General features: G+C 42.9%; 1 protein-coding gene across 7 annotated transcripts in view; it reads left to right on the top strand.

Moving 5' to 3' along the window:
* Positions 1-25,580, top strand: part of LOC115394967 (glutamate receptor 3) — a 73,529-nt gene that overhangs the window by 40,855 nt on the left and 7,094 nt on the right. For 2 of the 7 annotated variants that reach the window (XM_030100306.1, XM_030100308.1), the window contains 10 exons: positions 494-547; positions 847-1,008; positions 1,341-1,508; positions 2,310-2,414; positions 4,508-4,615; positions 6,571-6,777; positions 7,861-8,234; positions 11,360-11,558; positions 18,383-18,630; positions 24,728-24,842. In XM_030100306.1, the coding sequence (XP_029956166.1) occupies positions 494-547; positions 847-1,008; positions 1,341-1,508; positions 2,310-2,414; positions 4,508-4,615; positions 6,571-6,777; positions 7,861-8,234; positions 11,360-11,558; positions 18,383-18,630; positions 24,728-24,842 (1,740 nt within the window). Of the gene's footprint in view, positions 1-493; positions 548-846; positions 1,009-1,340; positions 1,509-2,309; positions 2,415-4,507; positions 4,616-6,570; positions 6,778-7,860; positions 8,235-11,359; positions 11,559-18,382; positions 18,631-19,453; positions 19,731-23,536; positions 23,543-24,727; positions 24,872-25,580 lie in introns of those variants that run through there. The other 5 variants (XR_003932211.1, XR_003932213.1, XM_030100305.1 and 2 more) reach the window with 5 other exon arrangements.

Below are 25,580 nucleotides of genomic sequence, written 5' to 3'. Positions count from 1 at the left end.
GCTCTTGCAGCGTCTCATGGCTCCGACAGGTGCGGTACAACATTTTTGGGTTTAATTAAGTCGAGTGTGTGACGGAGACAGCCGGAGAAGGAGGATTCAGACTGCAGAGCACGGGCAGCTGCAGAGAGAGAGCGAGGTTCGCTGGAGCCTTGACCTTATTTTACATGTTGAAGTTAATGGAAAGGAACAAGCACTGTCATTACAGTTTCTCCCCACTCTGTGTGTGTGTGCGCGCGTGCGTGCGTGCCTGTCTGTCTGTGTGTGTGTGTGTGTGTGCCATACACAAACACACACAAAAAGTACAAATGCGCTCACACGCTCCCTCTTGCCCCTGCAAATGTCACTCTGAAATGTCTTCCTTTTTTCTCTTCTTTCCTGGCAACTGTTCTGAAATTGGAGGTCTTTGTCATTTCTGAATCTCGGCGCTCTAAATGTTCTCACTGTTGTGAGAAGCGAGCATGACTCACTTTGTGTCTTCTCCTGCAAATTGTAGGTGGTGACCTCAGGAAAAAACAGCAGAGGATACCACTATATCCTCGCCAACCTGGTGAGAGCGCGCAAGATTAAACAACTCAACACAACACAGTAAAAAAAAACAACCCAGAACTGTTCTGCTCTGTGACGCAATGTATCTCCAAGAGAGGAAACACTTGATTTATCTCAGTATAGTCCAACATATCTCACTTAGTACATTTTATAAAGAGTAAACAACTGACTGTAGCAACTCAAATAAGAAGTAATCTCATGATGAACAAGCTGAAGCAGTTTTTAAAAGTGTTTTTTTTTTTTTTTTTTTTTCCTCGCTGCTAATGATCCCCACCACCGAGTTGTGCTCTTTGCTCTCAGGGTTTTTCCAACATGAGCCTGGACAGGGTTTTTTCTGGTGGAGCCAACATCACAGGCTTCCAGATCATCAACCCAGACAGCCCCATCGTCCAGCAGTTCCTGCAGCGGTGGGAGCGCCTAGATGAAAGAGAATTTCCAGAAGCCAAAAACACTCCGCTGAAGGTCAGTGAAGCCCAGCTGCCGATACCGCTGCAGCGTTTTACATCTTCAAAGACTCCTCTCCCACCACCGCCTCCTCTTAGTCTTGACTCAGTGGTAATCACAGAAAATATGTCGGTCTGAATCTTCTTCAGTGAGACACGCGTCTCAGAAACTTGTCACCTGCTTCGCCACAAATAGAGCCAGTCGTCATAATTGTGCAATTTTTATGTCAATCACATAGTTTTTCTTACATTTTTCCATTGGGAGCGCTGTTCTCCGTGTGCACCCTTTGCCCCTGGAAGATAATAGCCTTGGCGGCGGTGTGATGCTGTGTCGGGTTTCTTGCGTCTCAGTACACGTCGGCCCTGACCCACGACGCCATCCTCGTGATTGCGGAGGCCTTCCGGTATCTTCGACGTCAGCGAGTGGACGTGTCTCGCAGGGGCAGCGCGGGTGACTGCCTGGCCAACCCGGCCGTGCCCTGGAGCCAAGGCATCGACATCGAGAGAGCCCTGAAAATGGTATGACGGAGGGCTCTCACTGTGTTCCCGTTCGTTTGATTGGTGGACCGAAAGTCCTTTAGAAACTTCCGCATTGTCATCAAATGCTGCGCCTTCAATCAACCAACCACTGCTTTTAGTCAATATTTAATATTAAGCTGTAGAAGGAACCTACTGAATATGAGACCATTTATGTTTAAACTACACTAGGCATAGAAAGTCATATCTAGTTGGTTTTTCTTTGTATACATAAGTTTTGCAACTTTTTGCAAGAGACTTGATTGCATAACTGGATGTAATGTTGCACCTTTATACCAGTGAGGGTCTCCAGTGCATCTTTCCCCAGAATTGCTATTTATTTTAATGTTTTTGGAAGGAATAAAAGTTAAGAACCAAGTAGAGGATTGAGAAAAATTCACAATATAATGCAAGCTTTGAGCCATACGTGCAACAACATTTGCAGACTATAAAGAAAGACAAACCAGACTTTAGGTGAAATGTGTTTAACTGGCTTGAGACTTACTTATTCCTACCTATGGACCTCGACAGAAGAGTTTGGTTTAAGCTCTATGAGGGGGAAATTCCTCCCTACACCCTCGGTCATTAGATACATATCGAGCCTGCTGTGAACATAAAAAAACATCTTTCTGTTGAAAGTATCTCTGAAAACAGGAATCACACCTGGGAAGCCAGAGGGCATAGGAAGAACATTTGGTGCTGAGTATCAAGACCATTTGCTGCGTGTTTTCAAGCAGGGTTCACGCATTTGCTGCAATGTTAGAAACATATGTTATTTTTTTCCCCCTGGTTTTTGCCTGGCAGGTTCAAGTACAAGGTATGACAGGAAACATCCAGTTTGACACATTTGGTCGACGATCTAATTACACCATCGATGTGTATGAGATGAAGTCTGGAGGCCCGAGGAAGGTAAGTGAGCACAGAGCTCTGCAAACACATCACACAATGTAATTATTGTGCATTTAGATGCTCTTAGCCAAATTACACAATGATATAGATACTAATGATGTCGGTTGTGGAACCGGTTATATAAACATGAGTACGTTTTAAGGAGTTATGTGACGGTGATTTATCTTTTTCTTGGCATGTTGGTGGAACATGAATTAGAGTTGATACTGATTCGAACAGAAGGTGCCCCCCTGCCCCCTCTCTCAAATCCCACCTAAATCATGTGAGCTCAACTTCCCCCTGAGATCCCGATCTGTGGCGTATCCGATGAGATTCAGCTAAGTTCTGCAGATGGAAGTTGAAATTTAGGGAATGTAAATGAGGACATGACTCAAAACGTGATTATAGTACTGCCAGGTGCTACAGCTTTAAAGTTTGATGTTGAAAACAACTGACATCAAGCGACAGAAGAGGTTCCACTGTACTAGATAACTGAATGTGACTTTAAATATCAGCTCAATTTTCAGCATTGGGCTTAAAAACATTGTAGCCAGTCATCAATAGGTACCAACTTCAGGTGAGTGCTGTTGAGAATCTGTTTTATTTTCCTCTTTTATACAGATAACTTTCACTATAGAGCCAATGAAATGAAGTACTTGTTGATAATAAGTTGGTTCGTCTTGCATACTTGGCTAAAATGAAGGCCGGCTTTGTGAAGCTGAATGTCCTATGTCTTTTCTCTGAGTTATTTAGAATAAAAGTGATTCCCATTAGTCACATTGCCAGTTAAAGCATTTTATTTCACACTGCGTTTGAAGCCTTTGACAAACATGGGGAACGAGCCGGTTGCTCAGAGCTGCAGCGGCGCACACATTAACATTCAGCCACAGTGCGTCCAGTTTGCCTACGAGCGTGGACACGTCTCGTCCCGGACCTTGATTCGCTAAAACAGCGAGCAAACAAACGTCCGGTGGGAGGAAGTGCACTCGCTTGGAAAAGCCATTTAGCTAGTTAACTTGTCAGCAGAAGCACTTGTCAATGTTTGTTAGTTTAGATGCTGAATGATTTGGACCGTTTCTTCAATACCAAGGACAAAACGCGTCTATGCCTTTATTAGTCTGCAGGCTGCAGTTACCAGAGCAACTCCGTTCACAAACATACACTCTGAGCTGTCCTTTAGCTCGGGGCTGGAAGGTCTTGTTAATTATAAGGTATTTAAATGCTTTTAAAAATCATTATAGGAATGATTTCTGTCATAAAAAGCAACCGGTGTTTTTTTTCAGTTTTAAGTTGGCTGTTCATGCACTGGTGTATTACCATATACTTAAGCCTTCATGTGATGCAACCACTGTGCTACTGGAGTTCGGATTTGCATAATTGGGCCGGCCGAAGGCGAAAACAACGCCGTCTTAACGCACACACGCACTGACATGAAACACCCACAATGCCGTGGCCGGGCTACAGTAGGTCCTTGAACCTCGACATCCTCACAAAAGCTGGAGCGGCCCCATAATGTCCACATAGCTCAGCTCACGACACAACATACATCAGAGCGGCCCCCACGTCCAATCTCACTGTGAGGCAATCTGCAGTGACAACAGAGTGAGTACTGTGGGTTAGAGCTACCAGAAATGGCAGGCTATATCTGAGCGTGGCAAAAATAAACATGATGCAGCTAACTGGAAGCATCTCGGGTTTTTAGCAGACACGGTTTTATGCGTGTGTTAAATTAAACTGACTCCTTTTTATGCAGTATTGATAGATCTGTATGAAACAGGACTGCACTCATAGATATGGCATATTTAGACGTTTAGCTTTGTCTCGCTGGTCATAATTTTATCGGCCTTCCAGTGCTGTATTGTTGCTGCTTTCTTGTTATGTAAGTGGACATTTGCTGATCCAGGAATAGATTACTCCTACTCTGCTCAAGTGTAGCCCAGGTGAAATGAGAAGCACCACTTCAATCTTCCTATTAAATCTCATATTTATAGCAAAACCAACACTGTCTCCAGCTGTGCAGATAGAGCCGTCCAACACACACCAACTTGGAAGCTCTTCTGTAAAGACGTCTGCCTCCTTCTTGCATTAACTCTGAATCTCTGTGTTGTTTTCAGATCGGCTACTGGAATGAGTATGAAAAATTTGTTTATATAATGGATCAGCAGGTCACCAACGAGTCCTCTTCTGCGGAAAACCGAACAATTGTGGTCACTACTATTATGGTACACTCTCAAACAGGTTTTAAGTGTTTCACCATAAGATTTCTGCCACTCAAGGTCAAGGTGTCCATTGTTGCAATCTGTCCTGGGAGGGTAGAATTATTTTGTTTTCAGTTGCTTTCCATCCACTCACTACATGTTGAAACAGTCGACTCACAAAGAGTGTTTCAACTGTATCCGTGTGGGTGCCAAAGCATTTTGGTTTTTTTATATTACAGTGGGCTGTTGTAGTAGTGACGTCACAATAACGGCTTTGGTAATGATAACGATATAGACATAAACATCATCCTATTCACATTCTGTGCATACGTAAGTAAAAACGTTTCCCTCTCATGAAGCAATCCAGTCGGTGACATCTGGCACAGAGAGTCCACAGCGACAATCATTTACCCTCCAAATTAACTCCTAATTTGTGCAAAAGTTTGAATCAGGATGGGAGACCCATGCTCCAGGTGAGGCAAGCTCAGGTTTGAGTTAGTGACAGGGCTGCAGGAAGCAGGTCAGCAGTCATCAGCCATTTTTAAATGTAAGATAAGGTGCGCCTTATCTTACATTTAAAGCCATGGCTTCTCCTTCCTTCTGACTTTGCCTATTATGTTTGCATGTTAGGCAAATTCAGAATGTAATAGTCATACATCGTCATCTCAGTGTCTCATGGTCGTCACAGACTGAGGAAAGGTACAGCAGTGTTCAGAGTGAGGGAGGGAAAACAGAAGAGTAGTGTCATTGCATTACTGTCTATCAGGCATGCTTTTGATTTTGACTAAAAACAACGATTATTATTTTTCACAGTCATCTCATTAACCTCATGTTTTTATTGCTTTCCATTACATTAAAGCAAACGCCATAAACAATGAAAGGCCGCCCTGTTATTATGGGGTGCGACTCTTTCATTTTGTCTTTTTGCAGCATCGTACATGAGTGCAGAGTGGAAGAGAAGCTCTAGTTTTTACAACAAAGGAGTTCAACTGTTGGATACGGTACAAACATCACATCGGCAAACAACAACAGTCTCCTCTGAAGATGTGAAACCGTCAAGGAATCACATTTTTTTTTTATATTGCTGAAGACAAAATAAGCTGAAAAACATGTACGTGCCATGTGTTGAAGTGAAACACTGTTGCTGAATAACCTTCGAGGTGATATTGGTTAATCTTTAATGGCAAAACATGTTTTACATTTTGAACTCTACTTTCTTTGCCACAGAGGTGATGTCTGTTAGTCTGACGATAAAAGCAACGCAAACGAGTGAACGATTCGATGCCGCGATGGAACAAAGGAAATTGACTCAGTGCGAAACTTTATTTCGTCATGAAACTACTCTTCTGATGTGGCTCACGCTCCTCTTCGACGTTAGTGTTTGTCAGATGAATAAATTATTCTCCGTGGTCTTGACATCTTTAATCTCTCTGTTGTCACCGACGTTTACTTCATGAACTGGAAAAGTACTCCATTCAGCTCCCCCTCCCCCTCCCCCTCCCCCGCCCCCCAACCTCAGTACCACGCTGATGCAAAATACATGCAACCCCCCTCCCCTCCCTCCCCTCCCTCCCCATCCCACCCTGCCCCGCCTAAAGCCCATTTCCACAGCTTCAGATATCGGATGAGTTTAGCATGAGGGGGTCCCCCACGTCCCGCTTCAGCTCCTTTATATACGTTAGACGCTTCGCTTCTCCCGTAGGCGCACTCAGCCCGCTTCTTTAGTCTCTCAGATTCCACCCCCCCGCCCCCTCCGCCCCCCGCCCTCAGTAACGTGCAAGTGGCGTCGATTCTCTCTCTGTGCCCTGTTGGTCTTTGTTTACTCCCTACGTCTGACTGTCATCCCCGCATGTGTGCACGCCGCCGTCCCGAGTCTGAAGAAGGCCTTGGGGCCGGGCCCGTTTGGGGTCCGGCCGCTGTTGAATGTACGCTCTGTGTTTTTTTTTTTCTGTGAACTCAAATTTTTGTCTAATTAACAGGAAGCTCCGTATGTGATGTACAAGAAAAACTATATGCAGATGGATGGGAATGACAGATATGAAGGCTACTGTGTCGATTTAGCTTCTGAAATTGCAAAACATGTGGGGATAAAGTATAAGCTCTCGGTAGTGCCAGATGGGAAATACGGAGCCAGAGATCCAGAAACCAAGACGTGGAACGGGATGGTGGGTGAACTAGTTTACGGGGTAAGTATTACTGGAGTACTACTTCACCTCAAAAAGAGAGAGCCTGTAAAACTCACTGCCTTCAAGTAAAGATGATTCATGACAGTTGATGATAGTTGTTGTGAAATTGCCCACTTTATCTGATCCATTCACTGTTTCTCGGAGCGAGATTTAGACGTAGAGGTTGAGATATTGAAATGTGTTTCTTTGGTCAAAGTAGACTGTGAGTGAGTTTTGAAGAGCTCCTCTCCAACTGTAAAATCAGGCTGACTGTTTTTTTTCATGCGCCTTGTGATTTCACTCACAGCTGAACTGGCTTTAACAAGATGATTTGCATCTTTTATGAGCCCTCGGCTGCTGAATGGATAATGTTATAAATCTCGCACAGCATACTGGGATGTAAAAGGATCTGCATGCAGCCTGTGCCTCCGCGCAGGAATACCTGTAGTTTCTGCAGCTGCTTTCACAACAGCTCAGCTCCAACGGGGAGAAAATGACTCTCTGTAGCAACCAGAACAACTTTCATGGAATCTTTCTTGTTCCTAAATATTAACTCTAAATTTGTGTAGCCATTGTTGAGCTGCTGGGTTGAATGAGGTGCTTATAGGAACTTCTTCTAAATTATGAATCATACATTAAATATTTCATATTTTTAGTCCAGTAGCTGTGAATGTTTGTCACTAAAGTGTAATTGATGAGGCTGTCGGCCATTGCAGAGGATATGCTCGCGGTGAATTTAACAGGCTGATTCACTTTTCATGAACTGCTTGCATAAGCTCCTCCACCTGTGTCTTCCACCTCTCTGCTTGATTCATGGAGAGGAGATTTTGATCGAGACACAGACTTTAACCAGCACAAATTCTCAGTGACTGCTTTTAAAATGGAAAATTCCTTCATATTGGCTTATTACCAGGTTTTTTTCTATTCGACATACAGTAAACTCCGATCTATTTACTCTATGAATGCAGTTCAAGCAGAGTTGGTTTGGTTTGGAGGGGGCTTATCAATATTTCCTTTATCGAATCAACATTTAACAGCTTGGCTGATTATTTATGGTTTCTCATGTGGAACTAATTCTCTGTGTGCCTGTTCCCATTTTCACAGAGAGCTGACATAGCCGTGGCTCCGCTAACTATAACGCTGGTACGGGAAGAGGTGATAGACTTCTCGAAGCCCTTCATGAGCCTGGGCATCTCCATTATGATTAAGAAGCCTCAAAAGTCCAAGCCCGGGGTGTTTTCCTTCCTGGACCCTCTGGCCTATGAGATCTGGATGTGTATAGTCTTCGCCTATATCGGCGTGAGTGTGGTGCTCTTCCTGGTGAGCCGCTTCAGTCCTTATGAGTGGCATTTGGACGAGAACGATGAGGCCAAAGACCCTCAGAGCCCCCCCGACCCGCCAAACGACTTTGGGATTTTTAATAGCCTGTGGTTCTCCCTGGGCGCCTTCATGCAGCAAGGATGCGATATCTCACCAAGGTTGGTTGTTGCGTTCATTCTCCACCACCTCTCAGATGTCCATGTCCTCTCTCTGCATTTTATAGTCCCGTCCATGCATTTTCATCCTGCACTGGTGCATATAAGGCTATTTTGAGCTCTGCTCGCGCTGCTGTCCGTCCGACATCATGCCAGACTTCACTGCACTCTCCTTTCATTTCTCGCTCTGAGTGAAAAAGCCTTCCATCTTCTCTGCGTCCGTCTCTCCTGCAGCTGCATGCTGAAAGTGATGCCTTGCATCCGCAAAATAACTTATATCCACCATGCTGAGGGCTGTAAAATGCACGGGGTCATTACATTTTGATTCAGAGTAGCGTCATAAGTTCCTCATGACTCTTGGAGGGCTACCGCGTTTTTGCTGCATGTCCCATTTTACGGTCATCAACTTGGCGCATATAATGCATTTTGTGCTGAAAAAAATCTCATGGCCTTCGTGTCGTGATCATTTTTTTCCGTTTCAGTGATCATCCAGTCATCCTTTCATTCATCTGTCCATTCATTCATGTCCTCACTCGTCACTGCCGTGGTGTGTTTGACCTCTTCTCCAAGGATTCCTGCTTCTGGCGTCTTTTCTTGCTCAACTTTGGAGCGTTGTTGAAAAGCTGCTCAAAGATAAAATCGAAGAAGCATCACACATTGAATGCAGGAAAAGTGGCTGTTTAGCAGGTTAAGGCTGATTTTCCAGGTCATTGATGACGAGTGATTAATTATGCGCACACATGATGAACAACAAGACAACAAAAGCAAATCAAAGATCCTTTATTCAGTTAAATAAAAGTGCATGAGTGCTGTCAGTGAGTGTTATCAAACAGTTTTGAAGACAAATCCTCTAAGAGCATCACTTCGGTCATTTGTAAAACCATAAGTGTAGAAGTTGCACACTAGATATATGAAACCACCAGATACTTGAAATTGAAAGCATCTAATTTGAATTAATTTAAAGTGTAATTCTTGATATTGCCCGTGGACCCAAACACTCTTTATCAGTAATATTTTACAATGTAAAAAAAGTTGGGAGGTTCATGCTCCCACACTTTAATGACCCCTGACCTACAAAATCACATCCAAATTTATTCAAGTTATTCTAGAGGAGATAGTGAGAGACGCTGCGCTCCTGCTGTATCTCAACAGAAGTTAGCAGCAGGACAATGACCCCAAAGATGGATATAAATCTACCGCAAAATGACTTTGGGAAAAATAATAAAATTCATCTTTTGGAGCAGTCCATCCAGAGCCCAGACCCGAATCCATCCGAGATCGAACAGAGATGCTCACAGCGCCGCTCACAGCAAACATCCCAGTAATAAAGCAGCGACGAAGCACTTGTATGGAAAAATGAGCCAAAATTACATCTGATTGTTGTGCAGCTGTGATCAGCAGCTACTAAAACCACTTAGTCGATGTTATTGCTGCCTAAGGAGGTTCGACCAGTTATTAAATTGAGGTTCGCTTAAGTTTCGCTGCAATGCTGTGAATGTTTAACGGCCATGTTTAATAAAGCCATGAAATACGATCATCGTTTGTGCGGTATTAGGATAAACAGCGTGTTTGTCTACTTATGTTTTCAATGCAAATTCGATTGCAAATTTATGCTCAAGTCATGCAGAAAACTGGAGCATATTTAAATGCTTCACTTTACATTTCCCTGCTACTGTAGCCAGAGAACTCCAGATGAGTACATCCGCAATGCAGTGCAAATGAAATGGATCCTCGTTTGAAATGAGGAAAGTGAGTTCATGCGAGAGCAGCGCCTTTGGTGCATGTGTGATCGTGGAAGTTAGGGAGCAGCGGCAGGGCAAGAATAAGTCGCGTTCTTAAAAAATATGAGTTGTGGGGTTAGACTGCGAGGCACAGAAATGAAGAAATCAGTGAGGAATCGTTGGAGATCAGCGAGCACGATGAGGATGTGAGGCTGTTTGGCTCGTCACGCTCACTTCAGGAGCAGAGCTGTTCCTGAGTTATGTCCTCTGTGGCCTCGCTTTGCGGTGGGATCATTTTGAACCGGGTCTTCACAGGTGTCTGCGCCCAGCGTCGCACTCCGGCAGCAGCTTTAAACTAACAGGTCTGCCTGACAGTGAAACATGCCGGCAGCTGAATGTCAGACTCACAAGAAATACACGACTATACCAGCCACGTTTCCTGCATGAAATCAGTAACTTATTTCTTGTTACAGAATCCTTCAGAATATTTCCTTCTGACTGATCATTGTTCTGACAACGAGTGATCAGACTTTTCAACCATCTGGTTCCAAAATCTATTTGAATGCATGTCTGGAGGACAGCTCTGTAGCTTTTGAATGATTATATAAGACACGTAAAAAGTCCAGCCCCAGGCCCAGTCCTGGTCAGAGGTCAGGTTTCATTTGACCCTCTATCTTAAAATGTTTTATAGTTTTTGGCACAAATAAAATAAACAAATGCAACAAGTGCATTTTTTTAAAAACTCATGTTGGCAGCGTGATTGTGTAACCCACAAACATATTATGCAGTGTGTGGACCTCACGGTCTGGCTATGCCTATCTTCCAAAAAATAGAAATTTTAGATAGAGATTGTTCTATCTATTGAATGTCTCTCACGTTGAAAAAAACCGTGTAGACACTCCTGAAACGTAGGAGCTAAACTGGTATAAAACCGCAGCAGAAGCCTGTAATGAGTCCAACAGGATTCTTCATTCGTCTGCAGGCTGCTACATTTAGACTGCTGCTGCTCAGCTCACTGCTCTTGGCTATCTGGGATGAATGCTCACCTGAATTAGTTCCAAAACTAAATGTGGATACCAGTATACTGGGTTAATGAGGCTTATTATAGCTTTCAAAGAATTACTCAGCTGTATAGGCTGCTATATAGACCTAATGATACTTCCATTACATTAATTTAGATAACTATGTGGTTGGATCACCTGAGATGTGAAATATGTTGCAGTTCTCGTCGCGTAATGTATTAACTGGGCACTTTCGTGAAGAGAGAGGTCCGAGTTAAACCTGGGGGCTGATGCGGTGCCAAATGCATTAAACATGATGGAGAATATTCCGCTTCTTCCTTCCCCAAACGAGTGAATCTGAGCTCGCCGCTCTGGTGTCTGGCTGTTTTTAATGTGCTCCTGGCAGGTCTCTGTCCGGGCGGATCGTCGGAGGAGTGTGGTGGTTCTTCACCCTCATCATCATCTCGTCCTACACGGCCAACCTGGCTGCTTTCCTCACCGTGGAGAGGATGGTTTCTCCGATCGAGAGCGCTGAGGATCTGGCCAAGCAGACAGAGATCGCCTATGGGACGTTAGACTCAGGCTCCACTAAGGAGTTCTTTAGGGTGAGTGTCTCCGCTGTCTGTCGCCGTGCACCGCACAGCAACATCTCCTGCATGCCGACCAAAAAGCCGAGCGCGCCTCCGGAGCTTTGCTGCGGGGGGCTGATTTATTACCTGCCAGAAATAAATTGAAAGATAATCAATTACAAAACAGAGAACTAAATTTTTGTCATGATATTGCACTTTGGAAAACCTGAGATCAGACAAAGCATACTATTTTTGATTAATTGGCTTGAATTTATGAAACTGCTACTCTGTGCTTTATTAAAAAAAAGAAAGAAATAGGAGTCGAATGCCTTGCCTTTGTTTTACATACTAATTTTAAAAAGTTTACAAATCCTTTCTGTCTCTTAAAAAGTTTAACTGTTTTAGCTCCATGACAGCAGAATAAATTTAACTGTGAAACTGAGACTAGTATGACCTCTGACCTCAGTAGAGACATAGAGCACTCTTTGATTAGCCGTGAGTGACGGTGAATGTACCAATATGCAGATTAACCTCTAACTCCAGTTTCCCCAAACTGCTGCCAGAGCAAGAGTGCAAATACTCTCATCAATCCCACATGTTGAAAGTATTTGTGCTGCAGCAAAAACCGATATTGCTATAGGCCTAAAATCACCAATAATTCCACATTTAATTAGCCCTGGTAGTGTTAGGGTTGTGCATTTAATAACGCTGTAACTGTGTGTGAGACTGTGTGATCGTGGTTCTGCTTCAGCCTCTGAATCTCTGTGATTTAAAACGAGCGACGTGAAATGAAGCGACAGTCCTGTCTGATTATCGGACTACTTCTTGTTTGTGTGTTTGAAAGTCCAAGAACAAGAAGAAATCATTATAATTCCAATTTTCTGGCCTGTGTCACCAAACTGCAATCTCTCAGAAAACGCCCTGTTCCTTGGAAATGGAAATGTCATTCACATCCAATGTCCAGCTCTGAGCTGTTTCTATTTTTAGTCCTACTGGGGTTTTTTTGTGTGTGTGTGATTGCCCCAAGTGAGCCCGAGACATTTGATAAATACAAGCCCTCCTCTCTCTTAGGCTTGGGGGTGATCAGGCAGGCACTTCGGCTTTGGCTTCAGGCTCAGCGTCAGACCGCAGGGAGTTATAAAATCTCACAATCTCTTCTACCATTCGAAAAAACAACAACACAAACGCATGTTAAAGTCAGTTACGTCTGGTTATTTGCCGCTGTCGGGAGAGGATTTTCTTCTTAGGACAGTCAGTCAAATCAAATCATAAAACACATGAAAGACAAACGTGGAAAGTTTAGGCTAATGTGAAAGGGTCCAGCGTTTGTCTCTGAGAGGCAATGGTTCCGCAAAGAAGTGGCCGAGCGCAATGTTTCTGCAACCAATTTGTGAAGGCGTTCGAGCAGAATGGTTGGAGCCGCCGCGTCAAACCGAGCCGACGTCTGAAAGCAGTGAGATGGAGCAATTGGTGTGATCAGTGTTGAGGAGGTCACTGCTCTACGGCGCTCTGAAACATGACATAAATTAACGAAAAACGTGTTCAGGGAGCGAAAAGATTCAACGTGTAAGGAGCTGAAGAGACTCGGTCCCACATCTGGCAGGACTCCTGGGAGAATTTCCTTTATACTGGTGAATAGATGCTCCTGAAGTCACGCTGCTGACAGATATTCTGGGCTGATGCTCTGCTCCCATTGTGTAACAACTCAAACCAGGCTCGTCTGAGCGGCGCTGTTATGACTGGAGGGACAAGACAACAGATGTGATGTTAATCAGGACGATCCGACAAAGTTTCCTTTTTTCACCCCCCCCAAATTCCATATTTACATCAAGTAGAAGAATTGTTTACTGTGCCGTGAGAGGGGAAATAGGAGCTGCCAGACTTTTTTTTTCAAACATTAAAATGAGCGAAAAGATGAAAATGGAGTTGATTGGCACTCCGGCACCCTCAATAACACCGAACCGACACTGCAGCGGGGCGTGCTTTTTTTTTTTTTTTTTTTTTTTTCATGTGAATATTTTAGTGGCTTCCTGGTGAATCATCGCGTTAAAAGCGGCTCCATAGGCAGCTCCTCTGCAGCCGCTCTAATCTATGTGTGTTTGGCAGGATGTGATTTATCAAAGGTGCTCCTGAGGAGATAATTGACAGACGTGTAGTGACTTCATTGTGAGAGATAAATATCGGGTCTTTCTTCCTACGAGCTGGAAATGTCAGTGCAGAGGAGCATTTCTCAGCAACAGTTATTGAAATCTGATGATTAAATTCTAATGATTAATAGAAGCCGCAAATACATCTTACTGAAATCATCCGGACGGAGGCATCACTTCATTTAGGTCATGTCACCTCCTTTTAGATCGCATAATATAGAGTCAGACTTTTAAAGAAAATATTTAGGCTCATTGCATAACTGTGTGGGTTACATGCATTTTTATGACTTTTAGAAATTAAAAATTATGAAGAATGAAATTGTCTATGGCTGCAGGCCTTAATGGGGGAATGAGGTCCGTTTTGGTTTTCAGTATCAGATAAATGAAACGGCTTTCTCTGTCTGTGTGTTGATCTTGTTCAGCAAGTCAGCTTAGCTTAGCATAACATTAATACTGCACTGCAAGCCTTAAAAAACAGAAATATATTAACGCAGTTTCAATAAAACCACAGATTATCACAGACTGCAGTTGTCAACATGTAGATCTGAATCAGTTTCAGTTCAGTAATTCATCTTTTATACAGTGATGTTCAAGTGAATAAACATGTATTGGAAGAAAAAGTACACACAGACTTTATTAAAGCATGTTTAGCTTTAATAACTTCGATGGTGCTAATCGACCCATATTTATGTTCAGCTGCTTTATTAATGTTTCCACTGACGGTGAGCATGCAGTAAATGAGTTATAATTACATACTTACCCGGGCGCGTCGCTAAATATTGAATCCAGAAAGAAATAAAACAGCAGAAGCTTTGTTTGGCCTGTTGTCTCTGTTTTGAGATGACAGCGTGACAGACAGACACACACACACACACACACACACAGGGCCATGAATCACTCTCGGCTCCGTCAGCAGCTGACAGAAAACTGGTCGCCGAAAGAAAAACCAGTTCATTTCCAGAAAGGATGACAGGCAACAAACCCACATTTCTCACTGGCCAGAGGACACGAACGGCTCGTCACATCCCCATTCGCAGTCATTACACCAGCCATTAATTAAGAAATATTTGCAGAAGGACGTGTCTCTGCTGAGCCACGACCGCTGCAGTGAAGAGATTTGTCAGTGGCTGTGTCGGTCTGACAGCACGAGGAGTTTTCACAGATTTCAACACAGATGACCAGCTTGCTCCTGACAAGCATGAATCTCCATGTAACCCAGAAAAAGAATGGCTCTTTTCACACCACGGTCAGGCCTGTCATCAGCTATTATTGTCATGTTAAGAGTGTTTACATGAACACTCCGCTGAACTGAAATCGTGCATATGTCAAGAATGATTCACTTACTAGCCTCAGCCCACAATCCATTACATCTCTGGTGAATTATTTATGTGGCTGCTGTGCACAATGTTGGGCTGACATAGTTTGTCAGTTCACTCGGATGTTTTTATTTACTTTCACCGACCAGATGTGATGTTGCACTGACTCACACGGCTACCGAACAAACAATCTGGATAAAACCAGCTTACATGGCCGCCGCGGCACAAGAACAGATAGTTTAAACTCCAAACGCCGTGCAGCAGTCGTACACATGGTGTCGCCTTCTCAATAACATTAAAGAGCTTTAACATGTAGTCTGCGGTCCGTCACATGTACAAACATGAAAAGTTTCGACGCCAAAGTTCCCTCTCCATCCTCAGATCTGAACACAGAAGGTCACATTAGCCCAGTTTAATGCAGCCTCTCTATTTTTCCCCTCTATTGTAGACAGCTGTGTACTCCTGCTCCCCGGTGGCCGGCGATCAGCCTCTTGCTGGCCATTTTTAGCAGCGTACTGAGTGTCAGAGCGGGGCTGCGCTGTGGATGTCTGTAGCCGCTCCAGCTGGCAGCTGAGTGGGCCACAGAGGTGAAGCCGTCAGTCTCAGCATAAGCAGGTCAAATGTGTTAAAGACACTGCCGTTGCAAAAAAAACAAAAAGCAGCTCCACAGCCAGCGAGCCAGCAAACTCTTTCACTCAGTGGTTTGTTTATTATCATCCAAATCCCTGAAGATAGATGAAAACGCCGCGCAGTCATTAATACTTGTCTGATCCCTGATGACTTATATATAAAAATAGTTTACTGGTTTAGGGGGAATTCATGTCATCCGGGAAAAAGAAAAAAAAATACAGTATAAAACAAGAGCTGTGCAGAGCTCATTGTTAAAGAAAAATGAGAGATGAGACCAGACAGGGAACGAGCTGAAGTGTGTGTCCTTTAGCTTCCAGGACCGACGCAGCCATAAATCTGCTTACATGCAGGTGTGATTTATGCAGATATAAAACACCCAAAATCCACTGAAGGACATGTTGAACAGCATAAAATATAGTATATTACATTATATACGAGGAAGCTGAGGAGACTGACCTCCTCTTCATCAAAAAAACTGTAGAGCTTTCATGTCGTACAGACGTGGACAAAACTGCTGGTATATTTTCCTCCTGCGGCCACGTCCAGGAAGGTTGGCTACAGTCCCATGAATCTTAAATTTCTGAATAATATGTGCAATTGTAGTCACAGGAACATGAAACTGCTCAGAGACGGTCTTACAGCCTTTACCTTTAACATACTTGTCTATAATTTTCTTCCTAATCTCCTGAGACAGCTCTTTCCTTCGCTTCCTCTGGTCCATGTTGAGTGTGGTGCACTTCATGTGACTCCCTGTCGCCCTCTATATGAGCCACTGACTGATTACCGGATTGTAGACACCTGTGAGGCTAATTAGTGGACACACCTTGGACTGACGTGTCCCTTTGGTCACATCGTTTTGTATGCATGTTAGGCACCGTCTTCTGGTCTATATAGCCTACATTCTGATATATTTCTTTTTTTTTTTTTTTAACCATGGAGGGTGAGATTTATTTCACACATCCACAGCAGCAAATGGAGCTTCTCCATCAGCACGTCACAGAAATGTCTTCTAAAATGAAAGCGAAGTGACGCTGCCAGCGCTCACACTTCCACACTGAAACTCACCCAGTTAAACTCAGCTCAACATGCTCTCATTTCTGGCTGTGTGCCGTGAATTTCTTGTGTTTTCAGCAAGCTGAAATTTTTCATCATAGAATTTACTTTTCTAAAATAATAAATAAAAATCAATTTTAAGCATCAGCTATTCTATATCTTCTTTGAGGAAACACCTCCATCCCAGATCTACTCCAGTTTTGCCATAAATGGCCCCCGGATCATGCGTGTGTGTGAGGTCCTCACACTTTAATGAGGTGAACCTGCAGTGGAATATATTAGCCCATTTTCACCTGCTGGCGTCATGTGACGCTCTTGTCTGCACTCCACACTTCAAGCGGCGGCACAACAGGTCATTATGAAAGCGCTGTTTGATAAATTTAAAAGCCACACAAACACAGAGGAGGCAAATCAAACTGCGACACGGTGAAATATATATCTATTATAAAATAAATATTGAACCACAGTCATCATTACGCCAGCTGTGACCTGTTGGCGGGAGTGTGAACCGAGGTGCAGGAGGACGAGGTCATGTCTCTCTATTAATATTGATACCGAACATGGCCTGCAGTTTACTTCTGCTGAGCTGCCAGGTTGTCAGACTTCAGGCTGCTGGCAGAGAGCCCGCCACTTCTGTCTGCATTAAAGGGCAAATGCGCTGCGCTTTAACGGCCACGGGAGCGCCGTCAGTGTCCGCTGTGCGCAAACGCGGGAGTTTACACAAGCTGATGGTCACGGCAGGTGTGCTAGTGAGTCAGACGGCCTGCTGGGACGCTGATGTGGAGCCTTTAGGAGCAGCAGGAGATATCTCCCCTGTGATTCGCCGCGGTTTTCATTTAATTTTGGGAAATGAATACTTATTCGCCTTCTTGCTGGGAATTTGATTGAAATACTGACATAAAGGTTTTTCTTTTTTTCTGAAAATATGAAGTCAGTCAACAAGCAAAACGTATAAAGAGTGTTTTACAATGTGCATGCTTTATCCTTTTGTTAGTTACCTCTTCTGCTCCCGATTGAGCTCAGCTCTGATCGTCTATTGGTGTGTGTGTGTGTGAATGGGTGAATGTGACTTGCAGTTTGAAGCACGTTGAAACTGCCGACACGGCTGAAATGCATCACATAGGTGACGTCCATCACAAGTTACAGTACATGAATGACTCATTTCGCTCAAAATGAATCAGCTAAAACAGTGTCCCGTCATTTTAATGTCTTATATGGTTTATATACGCAACATTCATTATTCAAAAGAACGTTAAAATGCTCAAAAACAAGGAGAAGTGGGGGAATATTGGAGTTAGTGGTTTAAGATGATATCTGTGTCTGAACTCATTAGGCTGCTAAAATTGGTCATTTAGCATCTCTTGGTACCAAAAAAAAAGTTACATCTTTCATAAAATAGCATTTGGACAGATGGGAGGAAGATTTAATTGCAAGTGAAGAAGCGGGTCATTAAAATGCTAATAACTGTGGGAAGGACCTTGCATTTCCAGAAAATTAAGCCTGAGGCTCCTTGTTGATCTCAAAGCTCTTCGTTGCTCCACTGTTAGCCTTCAGGCTCTGCCTCCACAGCGAAGCACGGAGCCGTATGAATATTTCCATGTACATCTAACGGTTCTTCCTTTAATGCAGCTTTGCATTGATGTTTTTTTTGTGGCTGTTTCGATGTGCATAACTCAACTGTGTCTCTTCTTTCTCTCTCTTCCCCGGAATGCAGCGCTCCAAAATAGCAGTTTACGAGAAAATGTGGTCGTACATGAAATCGGCCGAGCCCTCAGTGTTTGCCAAGACAACACCAGACGGGGTTTCCCGAGTACGAAAGTCGAAGGGCAAGTTTGCCTTTCTTCTCGAGTCCACTATGAACGAGTACATAGAGCAGCGGAAGCCATGCGACACCATGAAAGTGGGCGGCAACCTCGACTCTAAAGGCTACGGCGTGGCCACACCTAAAGGCTCTGCATTAAGGTGGGTGGGATAATATAACAATATCCTCCATGTTGTTATAGTATTCCACCTACCCTGATGTTTCCTTTTTATCATCTCTCTTCTTCCTCACTCCTTAATTCTTCTTTTCTTTTCCAAAGTGCATCACTGAGTGAACAGTATTATGAGTTCTCTGAATTGAATCGACACATTCAGCCATTTTTTTTTTCTTTTTTCTGTTGTTGTTTTGCTCCTGTCTATCTGCTCTCTGTGTCTGTTGTTTTCTGCTTTCTCTTAAGGTTATTGGTATACCAGTCACATCCAGTGTCTGTTTGAATGTCGATGTACACTGTCACCTCCCACAACCTTGTGCGTTTTGTCTCCTCTCCCCTGAGCCTCTCCTCCCTCCTGGTTTCTGTGGTGCCCCCCCCCCCCCCCCCCCCACCCCCTTTTTCTTTTTTCTTTTTTTTTTTTTTTTTCTTTTTTGCATTGCCTCCAATTCAACACTGAAGTATTTCTTTGATTAATTTGCTAGTTCCTATGCTGGTCTGTCAGTTGTGATGAATGTTAAGCTGCATGCTGGATGTTCTTATTTCTAACTCAGCGATGACAGAATGTCCCCATCCCGCACACTTCAGTTACGAGCAATGTGACCCTCCATGCCACCTCTCTAATATTTAACATTTTCTTTGCTGTAAAAATGCTTCTTACCCTTCCACACCAGTGAAATTCTCTACCAATTTGTCCCTCCCGTGCTCCCCTATGATGAACCATTGATCTCTATCACTATTTTTTACTAATATTCTATATTAGATTTCTCACGGACCTGTTCATTTTCTTACAAGTTATGTTTTATCGTTTCAAGAAATGCTGTTAACCTGGCAGTGTTAAAACTGAATGAGCAAGGCCTCTTGGACAAATTGAAAAACAAATGGTGGTACGACAAGGGAGAGTGCGGCAGCGGGGGAGGTGACTCTAAGGTCAGCCTCAATGTCACCAAAGTCGGGTATCCTAGAACAGAGTAATCGGCAAGGCTGTCCTCACTGTAACCGCGGGGCTAACCACCCTCACCAGTTACCAATTCTTAGTTTAATCGGGAAACTGTGATCAACTGGGAACCCTTTACTTGGCTAATAGAGGAGGAAAAACGCCCAACGATGAGGGTTAAAGCAAAGCTCACTCAGGAGTTTGAGGTCCAGCGCGGTTATCTCGCGACAGAGTAGAGTTTTTTTGGCCCGTGGCTATGAAAGACCGAGACCACCTCTTTACTCCGTTTTTTATCACTACAGGCCAAAATACAATTATTCAAATGTAGCATTTGAAATCAGTGCCAGGGAGAAGTGGATGTCTAGGAAGTTAGAAGGACAGAAGCACTCTCCGATCTGCCGCCTGGGTGTCATTAGGGCAGGCGTGGGGAACAGCGTTGTCTTGAGGGGACTAAGCATCGCAGGCAAACGTGAGAATTCTAATGACAGTGAAACACTAACGGTCCAAACTGCTCTTGTCCAACATCTCCTCACCGAAGTCCGGAGTTTTAGACTGACAGTAACCTTTGGCTGGCCTTCACTGGAGGCCAGGCAAAGTCTTTCCATGGCCACCCTGAGCCGGTGAAACCCCCCCCAGGTGTAGCAGTGTGAGATACGACCAGGGGCTCCATTCGTACAGGCGGATTTGATTCGAAGCGCAGAAGCACTGGGCAGGATTTCTGGTGTAAAGTCGTGACTGAGACCCGGAAGTGAGACTGTGCAGCTTTTGCATCACAGATGCAGCTTTTAATTGCAAAGTTCAAGACGCTCATATGTTTTATTTTCTGATCCGAATATTGAATACTGAGCTGAAGACACAAATATACTATTTAAAATGTCTTTTAAAAAGTTGATGAACTCACTGAATATGTCGTCTTCCCAAAGTTACACAGTTTCACTTTATATGTCAAACTGAAACAAAAAAAAACTCAAACATGTAATATTTCTTGATGTTTTTTCATATTTTCGAAGAACTGGAAGATTTATTTTTTTCCAATCAAATCCGCTGTACGCGCTGATCTATGAATGAGGCCCCTGACGTTGTGTTGCAGACCCCAGAGCGTAATGAGAGCTCGACTCTGGATCCATCTCTGCCTCTGCTCTTCAGCTTGCATCATGGCTCAAAGTCAGCTCGGCACATTGTGAGAGAAGAGGCCGGGCACCGGCTTTGCTGTTATTGACCGCGGTCGTCCGTCCCTGAGCGGGACACGGACGCCACCGCGGGGATAACACAAAGACGCCGCCGCCGCCTCCTCCTCGCTGGCTGTTTGCCCCGATCCCCGCAGGCCTCGGTTAAGAAACACAGTGGACGATCGGCACGACAGTATCGTATCTGACTGCCACATTTCTTTGTCCTTATTTCACTTTCAGAAATGCATTTGTGGGTAATTTAATGATAAGTAAGAAATATATTGTATGTAATGACCACTGAGGAGAAGATGACATTTGTATTTTAAATATATTCCCGCTGATTGGCTTCATCGATGAATTAATATCACAGATAATCACTACAACTGTTAATCATCAAAAAGCTCACTAAAACAAAAGAAAAAAGACGATGTTTAAAATCGCTGATTTGATGCGGTTTTCAGTGTTTTGCATGAGCTGTTTGTTTTGTGATCTTGAATGTTTTGTAGACTCTCTTTTCTTCCTGTTCTGCAGACTGAACGGTAAAGTTGATGGGAGTGGACACAATGTGAGAGACACCCGCACCGAACCTGCCCAATCCAATACAGCCGTAAACTTTCTTTACGAAGCTAGTAGCTTTTAAAAAGTAACTAGATCACATAATGTGTCTGGGAGTGTTGTTTCATTGCTCTCATTTGAACAAAGGATATGAAAAAAATCCATTGTGTATAATAAATTGCGGTTGAGAAGAGTATGTTTTATGTATAAGACATATAGGTACACTTGAAATTCCAAGTGCCTTAAGGTACAAAAGAAAAACAAAGAATTACAAAAGTTTAGAGCAAACTCAAAACTTGCAACAAGCTGATTTTAACAAAATTAGCATAAATTAGAATGTGATACTGAGCATTCATTAAGTGTTTGTACACACACACACACACACACACACACACACACACACACACACACACACAAAGCTGACATGTTACACACACTGAACTCTGAACTATCAAGCCTCCCAGATGAAGGATTTATGGCTCTCTCTGTTGTGTATTGGATCGTGAAAGAACGTGCACGTTTTTAATGTTGTGTCCACATCTTGTACTTCAACACTGAACTAAAAGAAAGCGAATCTCTTTTAAACTGTTACTGAAAAGAAAAAAAAAACACTTCAGACATTAGTCAGGTTTTAAACAGCAGCTTTTTTTGTGAGTTCTAAAAGAAAAAGAGAGTAGTAATTGAACCACATTCTGAAACAGCAAACAAACTTAAAATTCTTCCTTAAATAAGTTAAATTGCCTCATTATACCTTTTTTTTTTAAATACCTTGTTTCAAGGTAAAGTAAACCATCCTCTATGTTTTCATCCATTCCAAAGAATTCAGAGTCAAAGTTTGGCTCTGAACAGGGAAAAGACAAACTGAAGAAAACTGATTTTAGTTTTTTTACTTTTCTCATTTTACTTCAAGGGGAAACATTTGATCTTGAGTGTTCCGGAGCAGTGAAATAATACGATAATAACCTTTAACTCTAAAAATCCTGCTTTGTTTTAGTGCAAAGTGGTCTAACCGCATCATGAATATGTCTGCATTTATTTGTTTCAAATAAATTTTTGTAGTCTTTGCAAGGTCGTGTTAGCCAGACTGAAGCCCTGAAGAGCCCGTTTCGGCTCACCGGTCACATATTTGACACCCCTGCTTTATTTTTATTAACTATGCAAACACTTGAGTTTAATTGCGGCGACGTGCCTGGTTTCCCGCTGTCACATCTCACTGCGGCTCAGACACGGAGCAGCAGACACATTCTGCACATTCTTCTGTTTGAAGTGGTTCGTTGCGGAAACGCAGAAATCCACTTCAAATGTGAGTCTGAGAGCTCTTTATTCCGTGTTTGGTCTGAGACGGAAAACGCTCTCACCTAGGAGGGAGTTCACAGTGTCTGTCAGCAAATGACAATGTGGAGAATGTAGAGAATTATTACGTCTTCGACAGACTAATTTCAGCCGCTTCGCCTCCACAGCCGGACGATTTGTGCTTCCCTGATTACATCTTGAATTTAACACAAAGTCTTGGTAACACGGATTTATTTTCACCCCCTCTCGATGCCTGGATCCCACATCATGAATATTTGATTAAAAGTGCACGGTCACCACCTGGTGGTGTGTTGGAGGGTCTTAATCTGACCACCAGCTCGTTCAGAAGGCCAAAAACAACAGACTCTGCAGCAACAAACACACAACAGTTCACACAACTTCCCGTTAAAGGTCATCCCAGTGGAGGTGGAATGAATAATTAGCCAGTTTTTTGTCAGTTATACGTATTTTTAGTCTCTGAGGAGAAAAAAAAGAAGCATGAAACTGAAATTATTTCACTTTCAGAGCGCTCTTCCTCTGGGTGAAAGCTGCTGTAATTTATCTATGTGAGGACTGAACAGGATGAAGTGTGTGTGTGTGTGTGTGTGTGTGTGTGTGTGTGTGTGTGTGTGTGTGTGTGTGTGTGAACTGAGATGCGAGTCGCCAAATGCTCATTAGTAATAATCATCAAAGAATTTAATTATGATGAATATGATGCTGTCAAAATGTTTCATTATGACAAATTGCCAATATTTAGTCAAATGGAAGAAAATGCTCCACTTGAAACCTTTTTTTGGTTTGTTCTTCGTCCTCCTTCAGTTTCTAAATCAACCACGCCAGACTGTCTTTAAAGGGGCTAAATCAGCGGGGTCAAACATAAGGCCTGCGGGCCAGAACCGGCTCATCGAGGTTCCAGTCTGTCTAATTTAAAATCACTTTATCAGTTGTCAGTTTTAAACCTACGCTAACTCAGATCACTCTGTATGTTTAAGTATAATTTTGTTCAGATTACTTTTTTTAAAAGTAGTTTTTCCTCTGTGCTGATGTCTCTCCTTAAGATTTCTGAGTGAAAACTTGAGTTATTGTTGTTTATTTTACAGTTTCTCTGCACGGTGAGGAAAGTATAAACTGCAAAAAAAAAAACAACGTTTTAAATCTCACTGGCGTGATCGCTGATGTAGACGTGAGCTGGGAATCGATTCTGGGCCTGGAGAACCTGCGCCTCACATCACTTTACTGATCTGATTTTGGATGAACTTTAAAAAAAAAAAGAGAGATAGAGAGATGTTTGTGTTTTGCTTGAGATACAAAACACACAGTGGTGAATACAATATATTTGACGATGTTGAATTACAAACACTGATCTATTCTCTGAAAGGAAACAAGCCTGGGAATCTGGCAGTCGAGAGAATGGAGCATAATGTTTTACAAAACAAACCCCTGCCCTCCGGGGCTTTCCAAAATCCCAACTTCATCTGGCTGATGTGCAGCTGCAGAGCGACAGACGGGAGGGATTGATTGACAAACCAGTGAATCGGGGCGACGGCACCATCTTTTGAATGATTTCTGAAGCACCTGCTTTTCCTATCTGATCCACACAAACGCAGCCTGCTTCGGGTTTAAAGAGGGGACTTTGTGAGACATTAGCTTTGATGGCGGCTAATGAAATTGGACTGCTGTGTTTGTTAGTCAGGAAAGGGTTCCTGTTAGATCCACCTTGCTAAACATGATTAAAAAAAAAAAAAAAAAAAAAGGCTGCCCAAAGCGAAAATGATGTGCCTTGAGCAATTACTGCCTGTTTGTTATTTCATTCTTTGAAAGCTACGCAGCAGCTGCTTTTACTCTGCAAGTTCAAATGTTTTCTTTCTTCTTGTGATCAGTGTGTGCCGATTACTCAAAGCGATATAGGTGGGGTCTGGCATGCTAGGGTAGTCATGGATCATAAAAGTCACATATTTACATATTGATATACATACTGTAGTGTTGCTTGCTATCTGTGATTTGTTGGCCAGGACCCTGCTCTATCGCTTTGTACAGTATGAAGTAGTTTTTAAAGAAAAAAAAAAAAAAAAAGAACAGTTGAATAACATAAAATAACATAATACAATGTTATTTATGTTATTTCCCACGTGAAGAACTCCTGTAAACCTTGCAGTATTGAAACTCAGTGAACAAGGCATCTTAGACAAGCTGAAAAACAAATGGTGGTACGATAAGGGTGAATGTGGAACCAAGGACTCTGGAAGTAAGGTCAGTCGCTGCAGGTCTTTTTATACTAAACCGCAAAATGCATTTTGACTTAACTGTTCATATGCAAACATTTTAAGGCATACATTCATGACACAGCATATCCGGATACTTTGTTTGCCCCTCCGAACAACACATAAGTGAAGCAGATTTAACTTCACACATACTGTAGTCTGCCATCGATTCATCACATGAACTCATTTTGTACGTAGAGTTTTTAATTTCCAAAACTGCAGCATGATCACACATCATAAAAAAAATTTTTGAATCATTGAATTGAAACCATTGTACTGCTATTTCTCACCCAATCTTCTATTGAAATTTAGTTTATTGGCGGTCTTATTCATTTGTATGTCAAATTGTTTGTGTTTCCCAGAAGGCCTCCTTATTCTGACAAAGCCCGACCTGACCTTTAAATACCATTTGAGCACAAAGTGGTCAAAAAGTATTTAATAGTCAGGCCTCGTACACGGAGTGTCAGAGTAAGAGACGCTTTGTTTATATACACCTTCAACAGAGTATTTTAGATTTTAAAATGACATTTTTTAACTTCAGGGTTTGGATGCAAATGGTAAAACTCACATAAATGAATTTCAATATTACTGTTTGGCTTTTAATAGCAGCAAAATGGTTCAGTTCGCCTTCCACAGCTTGCCACTTTGATTGTGCAGTGTTTCTTCTTAGGTTAACTTGAGCAGAACTATGATAGCGAATGGAGGGTTTGATCTGTAGACCTGTACG

The sequence above is a fragment of the Salarias fasciatus genome, chromosome 10 (assembly GCF_902148845.1).
Source record: "Salarias fasciatus chromosome 10, fSalaFa1.1, whole genome shotgun sequence".
Lineage (NCBI taxonomy): Eukaryota > Metazoa > Chordata > Actinopteri > Blenniiformes > Blenniidae > Salarias > Salarias fasciatus.
The sequence above is the reverse complement of the archived record's forward strand: the minus strand, read 5'-3'. Positions and strand labels throughout refer to the sequence as shown.